This window comes from Neolamprologus multifasciatus, chromosome 6, assembly GCF_963576455.1.
Source record: "Neolamprologus multifasciatus chromosome 6, fNeoMul1.2, whole genome shotgun sequence".
Lineage (NCBI taxonomy): Eukaryota > Metazoa > Chordata > Actinopteri > Cichliformes > Cichlidae > Neolamprologus > Neolamprologus multifasciatus.
This window is the reverse complement of record NC_140444.1, coordinates 12,868,088-12,888,968: the sequence shown is the minus strand read 5'-3', so window position 1 is coordinate 12,888,968 and position 20,881 is coordinate 12,868,088. Positions and strand designations below refer to the sequence as shown.

Here is a 20,881-nt window from a genome sequence, read left to right as displayed (position 1 = left end):
TAATCTGGCTGCTCTTTTGTTTGACTCATTAGTGTTTCCTTGCTTTTATACTCACGCAATAATAAGTACATTTATTTTCTGGTATACTGAGAAGCTAAAGCAATTATAAATTATGCAATAAAACACGGCAATCAGTTTCTTGTTATTTTGGGTACCTTAGCTGACTTTGCTGTTTTGTTAGCCTGGAGATACAGTTCATTATGCAATGATTCCTACAAAGCAAAGCATGGTTTGCGAACAAATCAGCTCACACAAAGAAAATATGGACTGGCAGTTTTCAATTGTAAAGATTTCCCAGTTTCCACACCTTGTGTGGCGTGTGATATCGTATTCCTTTTTTTTTGTCAGAATTTCTTTGGAATGCCTTAAAAACCAGTGATATATATTATCTGTGCGTTATTACATTTTATTTTAAATGGAGTGAACAGGGAGCCATGGGGTTTCTTTTTAACACAGTTTCTCTGTATCTGTGCACTTCATCATAATTGCTTTGTGAAAGCGCAGCAGTCTGATAGTCGTCAATCCCATATTCCACTCAGTATCTCTTTTAATCCACAAAAGGAAATGAGCTGATATAGAGCAGAGACAGCGCTGTGTGATGCCAGAGAGGGCAAACAGAGCTGGTGCTGCTTCAGAGTGATGCTATAAGAATAACAGCCTAGATCAAAGAGCTGAGAGTGGAGCCTCTCACATGTTGGTTAATAATTCAGCACTTGTAGGGAGGTCATTTCAATAAGACCTTAACTGATAAAGGTGGATTGTGAAGTGTTGTGGACACGGATAAGCTTTTTGACTTTAGATAACAAGACAAGTGGATGACACTGTATGTTATTTTCATTGATCAGATCTAACAGATATCTGTGGTGTGAGATGACATGGACAAATACATCAAAGTAAACAATTCAGCAGTAATTTGCAATATCCAATATGCTGCATATTGCCATTGCTATATATGCAATATGTTTTTGAAATGTGTTTAATATCATAAGAGTAGATGAGAGGTAAATATATTTTGATTTTGATTCTTAACCATATTGCTAATCTTCACAGAAGTAAAGCTTAATTGGAATTGCATAGTGAATCTTCCACCGTCTTCAATCTGCCTGACTGCTTTAAAAGACTTTATTTGAGTGTTGTTTTGTTTTTTGAGCTCGAGCTTTTGAAGTAGAGACTTTAACAACAGTTTGCAAAGACACTCAAAAACTTTCAGAACAGTGATTATAGTTCTTATTATGTAACATCAATAATCAGTGAATGGAGAGTGATCTACAACACAAATAGGCTCACATGCCAACATACTCGTAGACAGTCCAGCAGTTTTTTTTTTTTCCCCTTGAGGTTAATTTCACTTTAAGTCTGTTAGATGAGTTTTTGTGACAGATTTGGTATCACAGAAATGTGAGCGGTGTCAGCTTGATTTTGAACTAGTTTGACCAGTGATGCCACGGTCGCTAAGGTGTGTGATGTCAGTACTGTTTAATTACAAACAAGATTGATAGGTAATGCCAGGAACACGTACAGACTTGCAAATGTTAATATGGGACTCGCCCTCATATCAGGCTGGCACCAACGCAGGAAAAACACACACAAACAAATACTTCAAAAACTGTTCCTGCTCCTGATAAGTGATAAGTTGCTGACTGCACAAAGTACTGCTAGATTTTCCATTTCAACAAGGTTGCACCATCCACACTGGTGTGTCCCGAAGGGTCTTTGGATGCGGTGCACCATGGGAGCTTTGACTTCCTACAGGGGCGCTGATTAGACCTTATTAATACTCCCTAGCTGTTACCAGCTGGGACTTGAGGTCACACATAGACAAAGACACACAAAGGCACACAATTAGTTGTACATGCACAGGTCCATAAGGACTGGTAAGGGTATTTAGGACTTTAAAAGGATGTAGATGTTAAAACTTACACCCTTACAAACAATTCACACACTATGGCGCGTAGATATGCAGGCAGTAAAAAAGTGACACCACACATGTGGCCTCAAACACACAGAAACACACTGTTCCCTTTCATTTCCTCTCAGGGGATGTTCAGTTCAGTCGAGACAAGTGTTTCCTGTCTGCATGAGTTTGTGTGCGTTTGCATCTGTGCTTGTTATAAAAACCAGAGAGCAGAAAAAGATTTACTTAAGATGATGGGAAAGGAATGGAAGATGAGAGGGGTTGTAGGAAGATGTTTTTTAAACAAGCATTCCTGATTTATAGTTGAGAACAGACTAGATGAGAGCAGATAAAAACAGAATAGACGGCCAGTGAATCAGGCAGGGTGGTAAAAGAATGTGTAAACCTTTTTTTAAAGGAAAAAAGTTGATGTATGTCGTTCCACCAACAATCTATTCTTGCGAGCTGAAGGAGTTCCTGTTCTTGCTACATGATTATTCTAGTTAGTAGTTTCATTCACGGCTAGTAAATAGATGGCTTTCAAATGGTCTAAAATGTTAGTTAGAGTGCAGAACACTGTGTGAAAGGAGAGATGGGAAAATCTGGGGAGCTAAATCCTTATAGAGGAGAAGAAGACACAATATTTAGTCCAAAGTTGAATGCCCTGTAGTAACCCCGGCTGAGTTCCAAACCTGGAGCTGAGGAATAGAGAGAAGTCAGTGTGTGTGCGTGCATGTGTTTAACCACACAGCTTACTCAAGCCAGTTTCTGAAATGGTTTGACTTCACTGGAATGCAGCAAAGTACAACGAGTGCAGATGAGACATTGTGTTTCTGGGTAAAGCCACCATTGTTCATTTCCTTTATCTTTTTTTGGAATTAGCCAAAAAAAAGGATTATCTGTGTGTGGAGGTCATTTATAATTGAATCACTGAATCTTTAATTAAGGCCTTTAAATTTTATAATTGTAAGATTGAATTTTGACAATATAAAAACAGTCTCTTTGCAGATATGTGCTTAGATAACTTATAACTTTTTGAAAGCAGTTTGTTTAAACCTCTTCTCCTGGGATATCTGCTATTTGTCTTTATGTCAGAATCAACCACTAGAAAGTGGTATTATTATTATTTGTAATCAGTGTATCTGGATTTTTTTCCTTTAGGTTTCAAGCTGAAAGACTTTTTGCGTGATGATGAAACCCTTTCTCACTTCCTGCATCACAATGCGTCACTTCCTCGTCACGCCCTGAAGCACATAGTGGAGGCTGATGTCAATCTTGAGAAGGTAAATGAAGACAGTTGTCTAGAATCATTATTATTTATTTTAAAATCTTTCCTCAGTAACATTCACCAATGGGTTAAATGTTTTCGTGCAGCTTCTCTTACTACCTGAGAACCACTACCAATACTTGTATCACTGTTTTTTTTTCTTTTTTATGAGATAATCATAACCACCCCTGGCCACAGTGTTTGTGAATAAATCCAATGACCTTGGCTTCATAGCGTCTATTGGGCCACTGGATTCTGCTGTGGCACAGCTAAGCCCTTAATACCCGAGAGAAAAATCAGAGTGGGTGAGGGGCGGATGGGTGAAGAGGTTGTCCCCTTATCATTAGTCTTTTTGTTCAGTTTGTTTTTTCTCTAAACCCAGTGTAATGGAAACAATTTAAATGAGGTCATGTATGCTTATATATATATTTTTTTCTTTTTTAAGTCAGTAATTTAATTATTTTCCATTATTCTTACATTCAAAACTCCCTTTTCTGTTGTTACCTCCCTCACTTTTAAACGATTCCTCTTGTCTTGTGTTTAATTTTCCATAATTCAGAACATGCTCATGCGCAGGTCAACACACAGAACATTTCTTCTTCTATGCAAACAAACTCCATAGAACATACATTGACCGATCTGCCTACCCTCAACAACAGCTCCCACCTCAGCACAACACATCATCCTTGCTTAGCAGTTGGAGGGCTGAAGTCACATGGCCGCTCCTCTTCACTCCTCCCTTCCCCACATTTCTCCTCACGTGCAGAGACCAAAGCTCAGAGACAAATTCCCACTCTGGGATCATGTTTTACCATCTGTTCATCTCATTCCTCTCTCCCGGACAGCTATTGATCAGATAGGGCGATGTCCTTTTGGTCAGAAATTTCATAAAGAGCATTATTGAAGGAGAGGAGAGAAAATTCAAGGAAGTATGTGTTGCCATATATTGCTGTGTCCTTTGTTGTATAAAGTGAGAGTGATTCCCAGTCCCTCGACCTGTCTGCTGTAAGCACTAATGTTTTCCCAGTGAAAAGACTGGAAGTTGTGTCTGTCTGTGCAGATTGTGAAGTCTAATTGACATGATGGCATAACAAAAAATGTTCAAGGACATTTACAAAACAAGACACTGACACAAATACACACATTTCTACAGTCTTGAGGAAAAGGGGCCTTAATTGTGGCTGCGGCTGCAGCTGCTTAATAAAATTTCTTTCTATCTTTGTGAGTTTTTAAAAGAGAAAAAGAGGGATAATTTTTTAAGGCTAAATTAATTTCTTGGAATTGAGTTTTGCTTGGAGTACTGGTACTCCAAGTACTAACGTTTGTCCAGTTTGTTCTTGGCTTACCCAGCATCGCCATTCAGAACGTTTCTTACCTCATAATTGCTCAATAATATTTTTTCTGGGAACATCATTGTTTTGCTTACATGGTCAGCTTTCAGGAATTTATCAGTTTGTGCGTGTTTTTTGGATAGTAGTCATATAAGAGCCAGTAACAGTCACCTAGGACACTTTGTCATTCACCAAATTTTGATGCAGTTTTACTTGTAAATCCATCGTAGCTTAACTCAATATATAAAACACACACAGACATTAAAATTCTTCTGTTACATTATCTCACCTATGCTTTCTTTTTCATTATTCTCTATATTATCTCAATCCTGTTTTGTCTTTTTTCCCTCCTCTCTTTTTAGGTCCTCACAAAAGGTTTCGGCTTCCATCTCAGAGATCTCTGCAACACCACACCACTGGAGGAGTTTGTCCACATTGCTGACCGCAACGTGTCCCGCATGACTCAAGAGATCATCTGTAAGAGTTCCAGTGATTGGCTGAACAAGGCCCAGAGCCACTTCCTGTCTAACTTGGACTTCCTAAAACCTGTTCGGGTAAGTTGAAATCCATGAAATGATAATTTTAGAATGGATCTTAATTTTGACATCAAATGTAATATTGCTAATAATACCTATATAACGTCTTATTTTAGTATTTCTGGCATAAAATGAAACATAAGAAAACAGATGAAAAAAAGCAAGAAACTTGTAACTCAATAGTGTGTCAGAGTACAGCACTATAAATCTGCCAGCTGTGTTTACATATTTGACCGGGATGTGGTATCTTGTGTACCTGCCCAGAACTAGGAAGACATGCCCTTCCTGTTTAAAATTTTATAATATGCATTATTGTCACGGAACTGTGACGCTTCATGGTTATAGTAAAACTATTACTAGTGCTCATGTATTTATTCAGATATCCCCAAAGTGTTTTTCAGTCAAACAAAGTACTTTTTTTAGAAGTCCCTAGCCTTCTTTTGCAAGGAGAATCACAAATGTTCTTTATAAAAACACATTTTGACCAGTCAGTGGTCAAAAGGAATTATAGTTATCACCACAATCTCTTATATTTTGTGCTCCCATGTCTATTTTTTGTTTGCTTTGGGGTTTTTTTTTTCTTTTCAGCTTAACCTCCCTTCTCCCTGCATGTTTCCAAAAAGCCTGCCCTTTCCCTCCAAACCCATGATAGAAACGTGAGTCATGATTGGAAGGATGGGAAGAGGTCAGCCAACATTATGCAGCACAGAATGTTCAAACAAGAAACAAACACAGGAGGAGAGAAATGGAGAATATCTCTGAATGTCATCATTGTCAGTAAAGTTAATAACCATTGCTGGTGTTGTCTTGCTCACTCGCGTGTAAATAAGGAACAGTTCTGGCTCAGAGAAGCGTGATTTTATCAAGCCAAAAAATCATGTGTATGTCTTTTTAATTGAGTCTTTAAAACAATGATGCAAGACTGGGAAATTTTTCCAACAGGAAAAAATTTGAATTGCATCATATGAAGACCGGAACTTGCACAAGGCAGTTTCTCCCCATTTGTGCATGCGTATGTGCATGCATGTGTGTGTAAAACAGAGGGACAGTGGAGAAATTGTTAAGGCAGGAGAAAGTCAGGCAGACGAGCGAGCAACTTAGAGAGAAAGAACTTACTAGAAAGTTAAATTGTCTTTCTCTCTTCTTAGAAAGCCATTCTGTCTTCAGAAGCACCTGTGCTTTATCGAATTTCAGACATTCCACCAGCTGACAACTAAGTGTGATATATGAGAACACTCTCACGCACTTGTATACTCACAGCAGTCTGACAAATGGAAACCTAGGTCAAACTAACATTGACCTGTTGTTCTTTCTTGGGTCCCTCTTCATTCACCTTTGACCCAAATGTTATTCCTCCTCTTTACCCCACAACTTTCTCACCTTTCTCTGCCTGTGTGATAAATCTTCTCCTGTGGTCATTAGTAGTATATTTTGCAAGAACAAAAGCAATTAGAAAATAGCCAGTCTATTTTTATTTGTGCAGGCTACCTTAAAAATCTCTACAGCACAGTAACTGTCCTCTTTGTATCTCACAGAGGGATGTGAGGTCTGATCCAAAAGACATTCAGGAAGTCTCAGCTGCAACCGACAATCTTCTGGAAAGCCTGGGAGCACTGGCCGTTGAGGTAAACACACGATGTATACAGATAACGTAACCCCCCCCCATGTTAACATAACACGAACAAACAAGGTTACTGAGGTATTTGTGTCCAAAGTTCAGTCCCCTATAAAATCAATGCTTACCAAGAACCAAATCTCACTAAAGATATTTAAAGTTAGGGTCGAGGTAGTAATAAGTAATAGAAAGCACACTGTGCAGTTTGATTCGAAAAGGTTGTTCTTATATGAGTCTTTTATAACACCTCATATAAAATCAGATCTCCTCTACTGACACAGTGTGCTCTGATTTACTAGGGTCCCTCTGTTTTTAAGCGATTTTGCACCACAGATCACGTTTTTGTACAAACAGCAGAAAATAAATTATAGTCTAAAGTATAAAAAACTACAGTAATGCATCTTGTTGAAGCTTAGATAAAAGTAAGCAGGCTGTGAAATATTCCTGTAAAAGCTTTGCTCAGCAGGCAACCAGGTGCACTGTCTTCACTTGTCTCACATCATTGCAGACAAGCAGTATAGAATCACGTGCATGCACACTCACATCCACGTCTGAGCTAATGTATCTTAGCGTTGCTGGAGTGTAGTTAGAAACGAGAGAAGCAACAACACAGCCTTCTTTCTCTCAGGCCCCTGCTTGGTGAGTTGGCAAAACATAAAGATCCAGTCGCGAATGCAAGTGTGTGTATGTGTTGGTGTATGTTCCTCCTAAGCAGCTGCAAGAACACCAATGTACTTCTGTCTTCTCCTCTTCTTGGCAGCTGATGTTGCATTATTCCACTCTCTGTTCTGTGTAAATGATTGATAAGCATAATCTCATGAAAAATGGTTTTTTTTTAAAAAGAATTTCAACTGAAATCATTCTTGCACAACTTCCTCTGTGATTTACCATGCTTATATTCATTTTGGCCACAGCTGCTTAGAAACTTTTACACGTCACTGGAGACTTGGTTATGTTTTAGGTTGCTGAAATTGGGAATGAATTGCTATCATGCAGTGGCATAATGACCAAAAAAAGACTATAATTCTTTTCAGTCTGTTACTTTGTTAGAAGCAGATTATATGACGTTGCTTAGCTGGCTGATAGATGAGGTATGCAGCTGCCAGAATGGAGACATGCAATCATGTACCCTCTTGTTCCCAACCAAAAATCATTCACAGCCTGTGTTTCAAGCCAAGGCTTATCACTATTGAATGGCATAAAGAGCTTAATGCATTTTCAGAATTTCTCTTCAGGAGCAAAGAAAAAGCCCTTTTCCACATTACCAGTGACAAACCTGTGACAAACCTCATGAAAAAAAGTACAGATGTTAATGTTTTTAATGTGTCAGGTTTATGTTGTTGATTGTCATTTATGCTTAGAAATATCTACTCATATATGCTTAGAAGTATATAATCATTTGTAGATTGAAAGAATGTCTCATCCTAGGAGGTCTGTAACAACTCTGTGTAGCATGAAGAGGGGGGTGCGTTCACTCCTCTCCAGAGTGTTCTGGCATAGATCACAGACCTCTTGGGATCATGAGCAAGGTTGTATCTTTTCTTGCCGATATACGGTATAGCAAACACATCTATATCTGTTTTACTCTAAGTGCCTTTTGTTTAGATGAACTGCTGGACTTCTAGACCAGCAGGTTTAGGGAAGTCGATTATGGGGTCACGCTCTGCCCCCCCCCCCCCCCCACACACACACACACACAAACTTACACAACGCACAGGCAAGGTACTCTTTGTGTGTATGTAGACTTCATATGTTAATGAACCTATGTATATTCATGTAACCTCAATAAAAGAGCAGTGTTACGGGGGAGCGGACGAGAGCAACTGGGGTCAAGCGGTGGAACGGCGTTTGTCCAGTTCTCTCCCGTGCACGAGAAACATAAAGAACTTTGCCTACTCGTGTCTTGCTTTGCTGTGTAGTTAAATTGTCTTGAACGTTCCAGCGAATAGGTTTATGCTACAAACCTATCAAATGTTTGTTTGGGTTTATTTTTTCAAAAATGTCTACTTTTTAAAGTACACACAGCATGCAAAATGCTTGCAGTATGAATTGAATTGCATTGAATACATAAATATTCACATAACTGGGCAAGGTGGGCAGGGTTTTAGCTACCTCGTGGCTTTTCATTAAACACTGGATAAGTAGTATGAGCGAGCCTGGCATTATGGAGCAATAAGATGTAACTATTCTTATCAACCAGCATCTCATAACTACATGGAAAATTATGCAAAAAGAAATGGTCCATGTCAGACATACATAATGGTCGTTGTCTGAATCAGACAAGTCGCTGCCTTTTATTTCTCTGCTAGCCATGATGAGTTTAAATTTTTAATGTATTGTTAAACTAATTACTTAAGTACTTTATCTGAAGCCTTTTCTCAGTTTGTAAGTAGATTATTTTGTTTTTGCTGAGGAGGCAGGCATTTGTGCACTAATAATCTGGAATCCCCCCTTAGAATTTATACTAAAACCTTCATTATGATTGGTGGCAATTATTGAAAAGGGGGTCATGAATTGTCTTCTCTGGCGAGCCTGGCAAATGCAGACTATTTGTGAAAAATTCATTTAAAACTCTTTTTAGAGTTTGTAAAGTCAGCTGAATCTCTGACATGACCAGACGAACAAGAGAAAAGCTTTTAGCTTAACTTTTTTGACTTGTACAGTGTTCATTAGAATTTTTCACAAAGAAGCCCAGTTTACAGTGCATACAGCAACATTCTTCACTTATTTACTCTTTCCTGTTTTATAATGATCAGTGTATTGTTATGTGTTTTTCTAATAGGTTTACGTTATTAGAAAGAACAACTGTGTGCACCTGCAACTCCTATTCTATTGTTTTGGGTCACAAAGTTATGTAAATGTATTTTATACTTGTGATTTGATGTTCACAATTATTTTAGGATTGCCCTCCGAGGGTCTGTTCTCGTCTAAATAGCTGTGTGCTTGAGCGGAAACTTGAACTTTAGTAACCTCGCGTAGACTCAGCTGTGGGGTTACTCTAGGATGATCTTTCTCTGCTGCCTCCATGTCTGTGTGGATGTGCGTGTGTGTATTTTTGTGCAAGTTCCTGCATGGATGTGTGTATTAGTCACCTAGTCACCCAAGATAACATGGGCAGTAACCCACTAGGGAAATGACACATTAATTTAGTCACACAAAAACGTTTTCAGCACAAGGCAAGTACGCACTATATATAAATTTTGCCTGGTGGCTACATGCAGTGTTAAATACAAACACACACATACACATATGCATAGCCTGATATTTTTTTAATGTACTGTGACAGCTACAAAACAAAACTTCCTAAAAGACTCTGATATGCACCCAGTCAGCACAGACAGACACATGCTGACAGAAATCATCACCCACAGTTCTTTGTACATGACAGAGCAGGAAAGCATGTGACCATTTGATGTGGCTGCAGGATCAGCTGCAAAGCGACCGCATGCAAAACGAGCTCAGCGAGTGCAAATGTAGGACGCAACAGGTCTTTAAATTATGGCTCAGTTTCTCCTTGTTTGAAAACTACGTTGAATATTTGTTTGCCTGGCAAATAGCGAATAAATAAATGAATAAAAATGACATGAAACAGCTGATATTAAGTGACAAAGATGACAGAGAAAATTGTGGTTTTCAGTCTAAAGCAGGAATGCGTGGCATTTCAGAAAGGCGTGTGCGTTTCTACTTGTCTGGCTTGAATGTGTTTATATGCGTTTGTGTGTGTGCATGTGTGTTTCTGTGTCAATGAGCATGTACTCAGTAACAGTTGTCAGAATAATAGGGCTGTACTTGTGGAGCCTGCGGATGTTTGCCAGTTACGAGAACGCCCGATAGTAACCTTTCTTTGTTCTCGTACCTTCCTCTGCTTTCTGTGCTCATTTCTACCTCCTGCTGCAGCCTCTCACACACTGTCTTGTTTGTTTGTTTGTTTGTTTTTCTTCAGTTTCTTTCTTGCTTTCTTTCTTTCTCACATTTTTATCTCATTTTTTCAAGAAAGGGTCTGATTCCTTCATCCTCCATGCTTAAAGCACAAAGCTCAAACTTACCGTATGCCCTAGTACCCCCCTTCCTTTCACAAAAGTCCCCCTTTGAGTTGACTTGAAATGCTTGATTTTTTTTTTGTGCGTGTGTGACGCTGGAATTGCTGAAGTTATCGTCTGTTTTCTTTCTTTTTTACTTTAACAAAAGACATCCTTCTCTGTCACGAGTCGGTGACATAATTGCATGTGTAGGTAGCTGATGACCAGTTTGGAAACTTAACAGTGAACTAGTGTGGACTTGTCTGATGACCTGTAGTAACCTCAGTGTGAACCAGAATGAACTCCCTGCTTCCTTCAGTTTGATGTAACAATGCAAATGTATGTTGACATCACAATAATTCCAGTTTTTCTGGAGATTAAAACTGGAAGGATATGCAAAAGAAAATAATCTTGGTCATTTTAGATTTGTTACATTTTGTGCCAATGCCAAACAAATCTTTAACTGAATGATGAGTGAATGTCACAAATTTTATCTAACTTAAAAGTCAATTTTCCTTTATCTGTGTGCACATTAAAAACACATGCATAAGCAGCAGAAAACTAGCAGAAATAACTGCTGTTGAAATGCAATGCAAGTTCTGTGTTATTTGTTACAAAACGTACACATGTGAAATGTACACTATGATAAATATCATCATCACAGCTGCTTTTTATGTAAGACGCTCAGCAGTAGCATGCAAGTCACGTGCAGAAATACGTGTTACATTTTATCTGACCTCTCCTCATGCACACACATACGCAGGCATAACGATAGACCAGGAACACCAGTTAAATTTATCTGAGGCAGGCAGACAGCTAAGTGCTAAGTGTCTCCACCCCTCAGTGCAGCACTTGACTTCCACGTCCAGAATACCAACCATAGAGGAGATGATAACCTTCAATATCTTCACACCTCCAGTGTCACACACAGGCACTCAAACATTTTATATAACTGTTGTCACAAACGATCCCTTTTCAAATAAGGATGTGGGCATATTATTTTCAATTTGCTCGTTATCCGTTTACTCATTCAGGACATTTGAGAATACCTGAAGAAGAAATGTGTGCAAAGCAACTTCGAACACGTGTGGGATGACACTTGAAGTGATCAGTGGTGCATTAAACACACTCATGTCGTCATTCAGGATGAATTTCAACCATGTGGATCTGCATAATTAAAAAAAATAAAAGTGACAGTCTTAAATATATGTAGTTACTTTACTGTAAAAAGGCAATATGGTTAAAAAAAAAAATGCCTCCTGCCTGAAAAATAAAAATTGTTCTAATATTTTAAGATGATATTTTGTGTCTAAAATAGGTCTTTTCAGGAGCATTATCTCTATTTGTGTAGACAAACCAAAGATTGTCAACCGATTTTTTGAGGACATGAGAAGTAGATCTCTAATTTGACCTACTGCCACCTAGCAATCATCAATATGTTGACATTTCTATCTGCCTGTCTCTACTACAGCTTTCCAGTATGAAGAGTTGGAAGGATATGCGAAAGGAGATCCTGTATCTTACCGCAAATGCTACAGGGTCTCCAAATCAGATGTACCAGGCCGTGTCACGTATCGTCTGTGGACATCCTGAGGGAGGGGGCCTCAAAATCAAGTCTCTCAACTGGTATGAAGACAACAACTACAAGGCCCTTTTTGGAAACCACGGCAACGATAATGACAGTGAACCCATCTCCACTTACGATAACTCCTCCAGTAAGTGTCCAGAGCTCATCTATCAATTTAGTTTCACAATAGTACAGTTTGTTAGTCAAATATTTTGTTGTTACTAATACAAGGTTCACCATTTAAATGTCTCTATTTTTATTTTTCAGCTCCTTATTGTAACAATTTGATGAGGAACCTGGAGTCCAGTCCCATTTCCAGAATGATCTGGCGAGCTCTGAAGCCCCTTCTCATGGGGAAGATCCTTTATACACCAGACACTCCAGCAACACAGAGGATCATCCACGAGGTATAGTTATCGCTTAACATATAAAATCCCCATTAGAGGTGTGTATGAACCATTAAATGAAATTATCTTTGGTGGGTCTTTCAGGTTAATAAGACCTTCCAGGAGCTGGGTGTGCTGAGGGACCTTGGAGGGATGTGGGAGGAGATGAAGCCCAAGATTTGGAACTTTATGGAGAATAGCGAGGAAATGGACTTGGTCAGGGTGAGTGCGTGCAGGGGCATTTTCCTTTGGCACACATCAGAGCTGTCTGCTTTGTGTGCTTCCTGTTTACATGAAAGGATCGCCTTTACTGAAATGTAATTATGTATAATTATATATCTGATGTGACCTCAATAGCAAAGAGTGTTTATGTTCTGGGATTTTTTTGATGAATTTATTTGAAGCTATCGAAATGAGAATTTGGCAGCTGAGGAAAAAAAAGCTCATAAACAAAAAATAAGAACTGATCTCATTTAGGCCACACTTGTTCTCATTCAAATAAGAAAAGAGCCGGACCAACCACACATGTGCTTGGTTGACTACTTGTTCTGCCGAGATTAGTGAGCATCGTTCTGGATTCATCCTATTGGAGTCAGTTTACTTGTTATTATGTTCTCAAAAATATATCACAATAAGAAGACATGTAGTTTATAACATGGCTGTGCCTGAGAAATCTGTTCAGCATTTTCATGTGGGAATTACATAAAGCACCACCTGGTGGTGAAGGGTTGTAAAAATACTTTGATGTTACTTACTGATAATGAGCTGCATTTTGAGTTTAATGATAAGTTGCTGTCAGGGATAAACTGCCCAAACAAGCAAGAATGCATGCAGGATTTTTTCACAGTTTGGCATTTTGCATCACAAAAAGAAGAAGGTTAAAAGACAATTTAAATGAAAAAAAAAAGAACTTTCAGCTTTTCCAGCATCTTAAATATTTTTTTTATATCAAAATCAGCATTGTTACTTTGATTTTATTGGTTATTAAATGTTATTTTTTCTTTTTGCAGACCCTGCTCCAGAATAATGCCAGCGCTATGTTCCTTAACACCCAGCTTAGTGGGACTGAGTTGCGCGTGTCAGATATAGCAGCATTCCTCTCTAAGACCTCAGTTAACAAAAAACACGCAGGATCGGTCTACACCTGGAGAGATGTCTTCAATGAAACCAACCACGCCATACAGACCATTTCTCGTTTCATGGAGGTTAGTGTTAATAAAAGCATGTATTAGCAAAAAGTGCACACCAAACTGTCATGTGCTGCCATGTTTTTTGAGATTTTGGGATTAAAGCCATAATAACGTGAGTCTGAAGTTGTGTCTGTAGAATAGGTCTTCATGCATGCAGACAAAACCCCAGCTAATTTTACATTTTTTGGCATCACAGTACAAATCTGCCATCATCTTCCACTGTTCAGTGCATTTGAACTGCTTTCAGATCCTCACAGCTATTTACTTCCCATAGATAGATAATTTTATTACTGTAATTGATCATTTTAGTGTGAATCTCAATGTGAATCTGACCTGGTTTTGTCTGACCTGTTGTCTCTAGCCACTGTGGATAATGTTATTAAATGCACAAATGCAATACAAATCACTTAAAAAGCTTCACTTAGGGTCAATTACATGTTCCGCAAACTCACAAACAACTCACTGACCTACTGACTGTTTCACCCTTTAAGATCATATGATGTGTGAAGCTTCTTGCACTGTGAACTGTGTCGAGGACAACCGTAAACAGTCAAAAATGACATACATATGTAGCATATGGTGTATTTTAATTGTTATCGTCCACCCACATTTCATTATGCTTTCTAGCTTTCTGTTGGCATAGTAGAGACTTGCTGTGGGAGGATCTGGTACAAGTCTGCTTCTGTCAACTAAAAAAGTCTGAAGCTAATCTGTAGGAGCTCTCAACAAATCAGCTAAACAATCCTGGTGTGGTTACAAAAGCACCTGAGTTTGTGCAATCGGGTGTAAAGTTCATTGCTGTTTTCCAGTTTAAATAAATGTAATTCTGAGAAACTGTGTGACTACTTGAGCTGAAACTTTTTTAGCATTCGTAAGAGCGGAGTAGTTTGTTTTGGAGCTGTTAAGGATTTAACACTTGAACTCGATGTCTGCAGGCTGATGGCGTCTTCAGTATGAACAATTTTCAGATAAAAGTTATTGCAAAAGTGCCTGTTTCTAGCTAAACTCTAATTAAATCCATTCTTTATCAAAATCCTTCAGTGTGTGAACCTGGACAAGCTGGAGCCAGTGGCTAATGAGGAGCGATTGGTCAACAAGTCCATGGGTCTTCTTGATAACCAGAGGTTTTGGGCTGGAATCGTGTTTCCTGACATTGCCCACAACAACAGCACTGACCTGCCACCCAATGTCAATTACAAAATCCGTATGGACATCGATAATGTGGAGAGAACAAATAAGATTAAAGACGGGTAAGTGGCCGTGTTGAACAGACGGTTTTTATTTATTTGACCCTCCTTTGACCCTTCTGTCAGTCTGCCCCAGGGCAGCTGTGGCTACAACTGTAGCTGCCTCCACCAGTGTGTGAATGTGAGAGTGAATAGGTGGATGACTGGGTGTGTAAAGCACTTTGGGGTCCATAGGCGGGACTAGTAAAAGCGCTTTACAAATACAGGCCATTTACCATTTACCCTCTTGATTTTCATCTTGTTTTGCAGATATTGGGACCCTGGTCCCAGGGCAGACCCCTTTGAGGACCTGCGGTATGTCTGGGGTGGGTTTTCCTACCTGCAGGATGTAATCGAACAAGGAATTATCAGAGCTGTCACCGGCACCAAGCAGAAGACAGGAATCTACATTCAGCAGATGCCCTACCCCTGCTACGTTGATGATATGTAAGTGAATGCTGTGGTTAAAAAAAGAATGTGTTTCAGTTCTACAGAGGACATGTGTGTAACATTCAATGCGCTTTTTCAGATTCCTGCGTGTGATGAGTCGGTCAATGCCTCTCTTCATGACCTTGGCATGGATGTACTCAGTAGCTATCATCATCAAGGGAGTGGTATACGAGAAAGAGGCACGCCTCAAAGAGACCATGAGAATCATGGGACTGAACAACGGCACCCTTTGGCTCAGCTGGTTCATCAGCAGTTTAATCCCCCTGCTGATCAGCGCTGGGTTGTTGGTGATGTTATTGAAGGTTGGTGCAGCCACAGGCACACACACACACGTATGCCCAATATGTCACCATGAAGGAATGTCAGCAAATTATAGAAAACAAGTGAACATACTCGCACCGATCATTGCAGATGTTCATACTCAGCACAATTAAGTCACTCTTTTTCCATGATGTCTCCAAATTTAATTAAAAGGTGGAAAACAACTGACATCATTCTTTTCTCTCCTTGTCTCTTTTGTCTGACGTCCTTCTCAGATGGGTAACCTGCTGCCTTACAGTGACTCCGGCGTTGTGTTTCTCTTCCTGGGATCGTTTGGCGTAGTTACCATCATGCAGTGCTTTCTCATCAGCACGCTGTTTTCTCGTGCCAACTTGGCAGCCGCCTGCGGTGGCATTATATACTTCACTCTCTACCTGCCCTACGTGCTTTGTGTTGCCTGGCAGGACTACGTGGGCTTTGGAGCAAAAATTGTTGTGGTGTGTTGAATAGATTTAATTACACACTTATGAATACAAACATGATTCTTTTGCATTTTGTACTCTTTCCTCGTGCCTTTGTCTTAAAATATTACTTCTATGTTTGAATATAGGGATTAAAAACAAGCTTGCTGTATGCAGGGATAATTTTCTGTCCTAAAATTTGAATGCTCTTTCATTTTCACAGAGTCTCCTTTCTCCTGTGGCTTTCGGTTTTGGATGTGAGTACTTTGCCCTCTTTGAGGAGCAAGGAGTGGGAATACAGTGGTCAAACCTACTTGCCAGCCCTCTAGAGGAAGACAGCTACAACCTGACCACCTCCATCTGCCTCATGCTGTTTGACGCTGTGTTGTACGGAATAATGACCTGGTACATTGAAGCTGTGTTCCCTGGTGAGTTGTGCAAAAACTATGCAGTTTGGGTATTTTTCCCTTTAGCGGACAAATTGCACATGAGCAATATGAATTATTTGACAAGCAATACATTCTGTTACAGGTCAGTATGGGATCCCTAGGCCCTGGTATTTTCCCTTCACTAGGACATATTGGTGTGGAGAAAAAGAGAACAAGAACATCTCCACCCCTCTGTCAAAGAAGGGTAACGCTGATGGTACATATCATAATCATTATTATCATAATTTTTAGATATACAACACATCTTCACTTTAAACTACGTAAAGTTTGGATGGAATACCAGGATAAATTATGCTGTTTTTTTGTGTCTGATTTGCAGCTGTCTGCATTGAGGAAGAGCCAAGCCACATAGAGCCAGGTGTTTACATTGAGAATCTCGTGAAGATCTACAGCCATGGAAACAAACTGGCCGTGGACGGCCTGTCCCTGAGATTCTATGAGGGACAGATCACCTCCTTCCTCGGACACAATGGAGCTGGCAAAACCACAACTATGTAAGATAGTGCACATGTCGTCTACAGTGCTCCCAAGTTTTGCTGAGCTGAGAGTTCGACACTTGATAAAGGATTTAAAAGTTTGCCCAGCTGAAGTGCTGACTGTATTTTTGTGTTTCCTTCTTGTTTCTGATCAAGGTCAATCCTGACAGGGCTGTTTCCACCCACCTCTGGCACAGCCTACATTCTCGGCAAAGACATTCGTTCTGAACTCAGCACAATCCGGCAGAATCTGGGTGTATGCCCTCAACACAACGTACTTTTCAGCATGTACGTATGCGTTACTGGGGACAGACTTTTGTGGAAACTTTCAGTCTTTTGTGCTTTGGCTGTTAAGTGAACTGTTGCTTGCTGTAATGCAGGTTGACAGTCGAGGAACACATCTGGTTCTACGCCCGCCTGAAGGGTCTTTCAGAGGAGAAGGTGAAGGCGGAAATGGAACAAATTGTGAATGATGTTGGACTGCCTCACAAACGAAAGTCTCGCACAAGCACCCTGTCCGGTCAGTTTAAATTTGATTTATTTCAGTGGGCAGGTTGTGCAAAGGGATTTCCTGTTTAACGCTTTTACAGAAAGTCTGACACTGACTTTTATTTCTTGATGTCTTTTTAGGTGGGATGCAGAGGAAGCTGTCAGTGGCCTTGGCTTTTGTTGGTGGTTCAAAGGTTGTGATCCTGGATGAACCCACAGCTGGTGTTGATCCCTACGCACGCAGGGGCATCTGGGATCTCTTGCTCAAATACAGACAAGGTAACTAGAACTGATATTGTCTTAGCTTGTTATTTTTGTAGTTTTACATAGAATTTGAGTCAAGAAATCCACCCCCAAGAATGAAATGACAAATTCAGTTTTTTCTATTCTTAGGCCGCACTATCATCCTGTCCACTCATCACATGGACGAGGCTGACATCCTGGGTGACCGCATTGCCATCATTTCGCACGGGAAGCTGTGTTGCGTAGGCTCCTCTCTTTTCCTGAAGACCCACTTGGGGACAGGCTACTACCTGACCCTGGTCAAGAGAGACTATGACTTGACACTACAGTCATGCAGGAATTCTGCAAGCACAGTCTCCTATAGCAAGAAAACAGAAAAGGTACAAGAAATTTAAAAAGCAATATTAAGCTTTTTCAAATGAAGAAAAAAAAACTTTCTGTATCATTAATACAGAAATATACTCTACTATAGTAAAATAGAAAATATGCATGCCAGTTGCTAGTGAAGGACAACTGATTTAGTCTTTTTCTTCCCTCTTAACATTGTCTTGTCTTTTAAACAGGAGGACAGTGTATCAGAAAGCAGTTCAGATGCTGGTCTTGGCAGTGAACCAGAAAGTGAAACCACTACTATTGGTAAGAATCAATAACAAAGTGGCTGTCTTTCTTATAAAATTAAGCCCACATTATCAGTTTGAGCTCCAAAAAGGAAAGCTGTAATGTAAAATGACCTCTGTCCGTTTACTAACTTCTCACTCTCTCTGCTTTTTCTTCCCCACAGATGTCTCTCTCATTTCCAATGTGATTTTCAAGCATGTCCCTGAGGCTCGCCTGGTGGAGGATCTCGGCCATGAACTCGCCTATGTCTTGCCCTACCAGGCTGCAAAAGATGGCGCCTTTGTGGAGCTCTTTCATGAGCTTGATGACCGACTGACTGACTTGGGAATCTCAAGTTATGGAATATCTGATACCACCCTAGAAGAAGTAAGATACTACATTTTCCTTTGGTTGGAGTTAACTTTTTTACATATTTATATGTCATTTGCATTATTTTTTGCAGTCTGTTTTCACCTTAGCTAGTATTTTAATTTATTTCCCTCTAACTCTTCAGATTTTCTTGAAAGTGGCTGAGGACAGTGGAGTGGATTCAGTTGAGCTCTCAGGTAAATCTGGGATATTTATTCCAACATTTCCACACCTAACGTCTCCTATGCAATCTACATTATAACACCATTTGTTGGTAAACATTAGATGAAATAATTAGAAATTAAATGCTGTGTACACCGAGTCTTAAATAGGAAGCATCAGGGAACATAGAGAAGACAAAACAATGGAATTTAAATAGTTTAGCTTAACTCACTGATTCTCATGTGGCTGCAGATGGAGTCGTGCCCACCAGAACCCGTCGTCGTCATGCGTTCGGAGATCACCAGAGCTGCCTGAAGCCCTTCACTGAGGATGACTTTGATTTCAATGACTCTGAAGGTGACCCAGGTAGAAATGGATTACCCAGCATGAAGTGCAGTGATAGCAAAGATCTTTTTTGCTATCATTCATCAAATCTTTCAGCCTATGCTTGTACCTAAAGTTTCATTTTACCAGATATATACATATAAACAAAATTACAAATTTGCAGACATTAAGTTATTACAATCCATGTGTCACAAGTTATGTTTCCATGTTGTCACACTGCAGTTTTGCTGATGGGTATCATGTTGTCTGTGTCCAGAATCCCGTGAGACCGACTGGCTTAGTGGAACAGATGGCAAAGGGTCATACCAAGTGAAAGGCTGGAGTCTGAAGAGACAGCAGTTTGTAGCACTACTGTGGAAACGATTCCTCTATGCTCGACGCTCTAGGAAGGGCTTCTTTGCCCAGGTATACTGGCATTAAACCCACATATATGGGCTCTACACACACTGTTAGCCATTATATGAATGTTTATGCCTCGCTCAATCATGAGGCTCTTCCTAACTACTAACTTAATTGCCCCTTGGGGATAAATAAAAGTCTTTCTGATGCTGATTCTGATTCTATAAAATAATAGCTGTATTTTTCTCTTTTAACATCAGTGCTGTTATCTTTCAGATTGTGCTTCCGGCAGTGTTTGTGTGTATTGCCTTGGTCTTCAGCCTGATCGTTCCTCCATTTGGAAAGTACCCCAGCCTGGCTCTGGATCCTGGCATGTATGGAGAACAGTTTACCTTCATCAGGTAAGATCAAATCTGTCTGCAAAGAACTTTAATCCATTGTTTTGCAAAATAGCCCATTTTCCTCAGCCCATTAAAGATGTAAAACGTTACATAACGCTGCCTATCCTTAAGTGTTCTTACCAAAGCTGTAAATGCTAACTAGAATTTTGTGACAATGTTCTTTTAACATGTATTTCTCCTACTTTTAGAGATAGTGTAAAATGTCATGTGTTATTAAAAGGAATGCGTTTTAATGCAGTAATGACATGCCTGAAGACCCTCATACCAACAATCTGCTTGGAGCTCTGACAGCAGAACCTGGCTTTGGAACACGCTGCATGGAAGGACAGCCAATACCGTGAGTTAACTTACATTTAGGAAAACTATTTAGATCTATATTATAGATTGTGTAAGAATCAGTCAGAATTTCAGGAAGAATGCTCAATGCATATGGACAAATTGGAGATTTTAATATGAGCGCCCTCTTTATGCTCCAGGGACATTCCCTGCACTGCAGTTCAAGATGAGTGGTCGGTCCCTCAAGTCTCTCAAAGTGTGAAGGACATGTTTGACAAAGGAAATTGGACCATGCAGAATCCGTCTCCATTGTGTGAGTGCAGCTGCGAAGGGCGCAAGAGGATGCTGCCCGAGTGTCCATCTGGAGCTGGGGGGCTTCCACCACCACAGGTTAGAGGTCTTTCCTTCTTATTGTTACCAAAGCACTTGCTCATAGGGGGTCATATGATTATATTTTCTCTGTTTTCTTTGTATTATTCTAGGGTCTGTACTTTACAACATAAATTACCTTGAGGCGACTGTTGTTGTGATT

General features: G+C 39.8%; 1 protein-coding gene across 2 annotated transcripts in view; it reads left to right on the top strand.

Annotated features, from left to right (window-relative positions):
• Positions 1-20,881, top strand: part of LOC146516593 (phospholipid-transporting ATPase ABCA1-like) — a 35,725-nt gene that overhangs the window by 7,212 nt on the left and 7,632 nt on the right. The window contains exons 6-31 of one of the 2 annotated variants that reach the window (XM_085162604.1): positions 3,056-3,177; positions 4,855-5,046; positions 6,564-6,653; positions 12,134-12,377; positions 12,497-12,636; positions 12,721-12,837; positions 13,626-13,820; positions 14,847-15,055; positions 15,302-15,478; positions 15,561-15,783; positions 16,018-16,239; positions 16,427-16,631; positions 16,735-16,848; positions 16,972-17,146; positions 17,285-17,416; positions 17,509-17,648; positions 17,759-17,896; positions 18,011-18,240; positions 18,424-18,496; positions 18,642-18,844; positions 18,972-19,023; positions 19,241-19,345; positions 19,590-19,738; positions 19,949-20,073; positions 20,312-20,410; positions 20,550-20,739. In XM_085162604.1, coding sequence (XP_085018730.1) covers positions 3,056-3,177; positions 4,855-5,046; positions 6,564-6,653; positions 12,134-12,377; positions 12,497-12,636; positions 12,721-12,837; positions 13,626-13,820; positions 14,847-15,055; positions 15,302-15,478; positions 15,561-15,783; positions 16,018-16,239; positions 16,427-16,631; positions 16,735-16,848; positions 16,972-17,146; positions 17,285-17,416; positions 17,509-17,648; positions 17,759-17,896; positions 18,011-18,240; positions 18,424-18,496; positions 18,642-18,844; positions 18,972-19,023; positions 19,241-19,345; positions 19,590-19,738; positions 19,949-20,073; positions 20,312-20,410; positions 20,550-20,739 — 4,061 coding nt within the window. Of the gene's footprint in view, positions 1-3,055; positions 3,178-4,854; positions 5,047-6,563; positions 6,654-12,133; positions 12,378-12,496; positions 12,637-12,720; positions 12,838-13,625; positions 13,821-14,846; positions 15,056-15,301; positions 15,479-15,560; positions 15,784-16,017; positions 16,240-16,426; positions 16,632-16,734; positions 16,849-16,971; positions 17,147-17,284; positions 17,417-17,508; positions 17,649-17,758; positions 17,897-18,010; positions 18,241-18,423; positions 18,497-18,641; positions 18,845-18,971; positions 19,024-19,240; positions 19,355-19,589; positions 19,739-19,948; positions 20,074-20,311; positions 20,411-20,549; positions 20,740-20,881 lie in introns of both variants that reach the window. The other variant, XM_085162603.1, reaches the window with a different exon arrangement.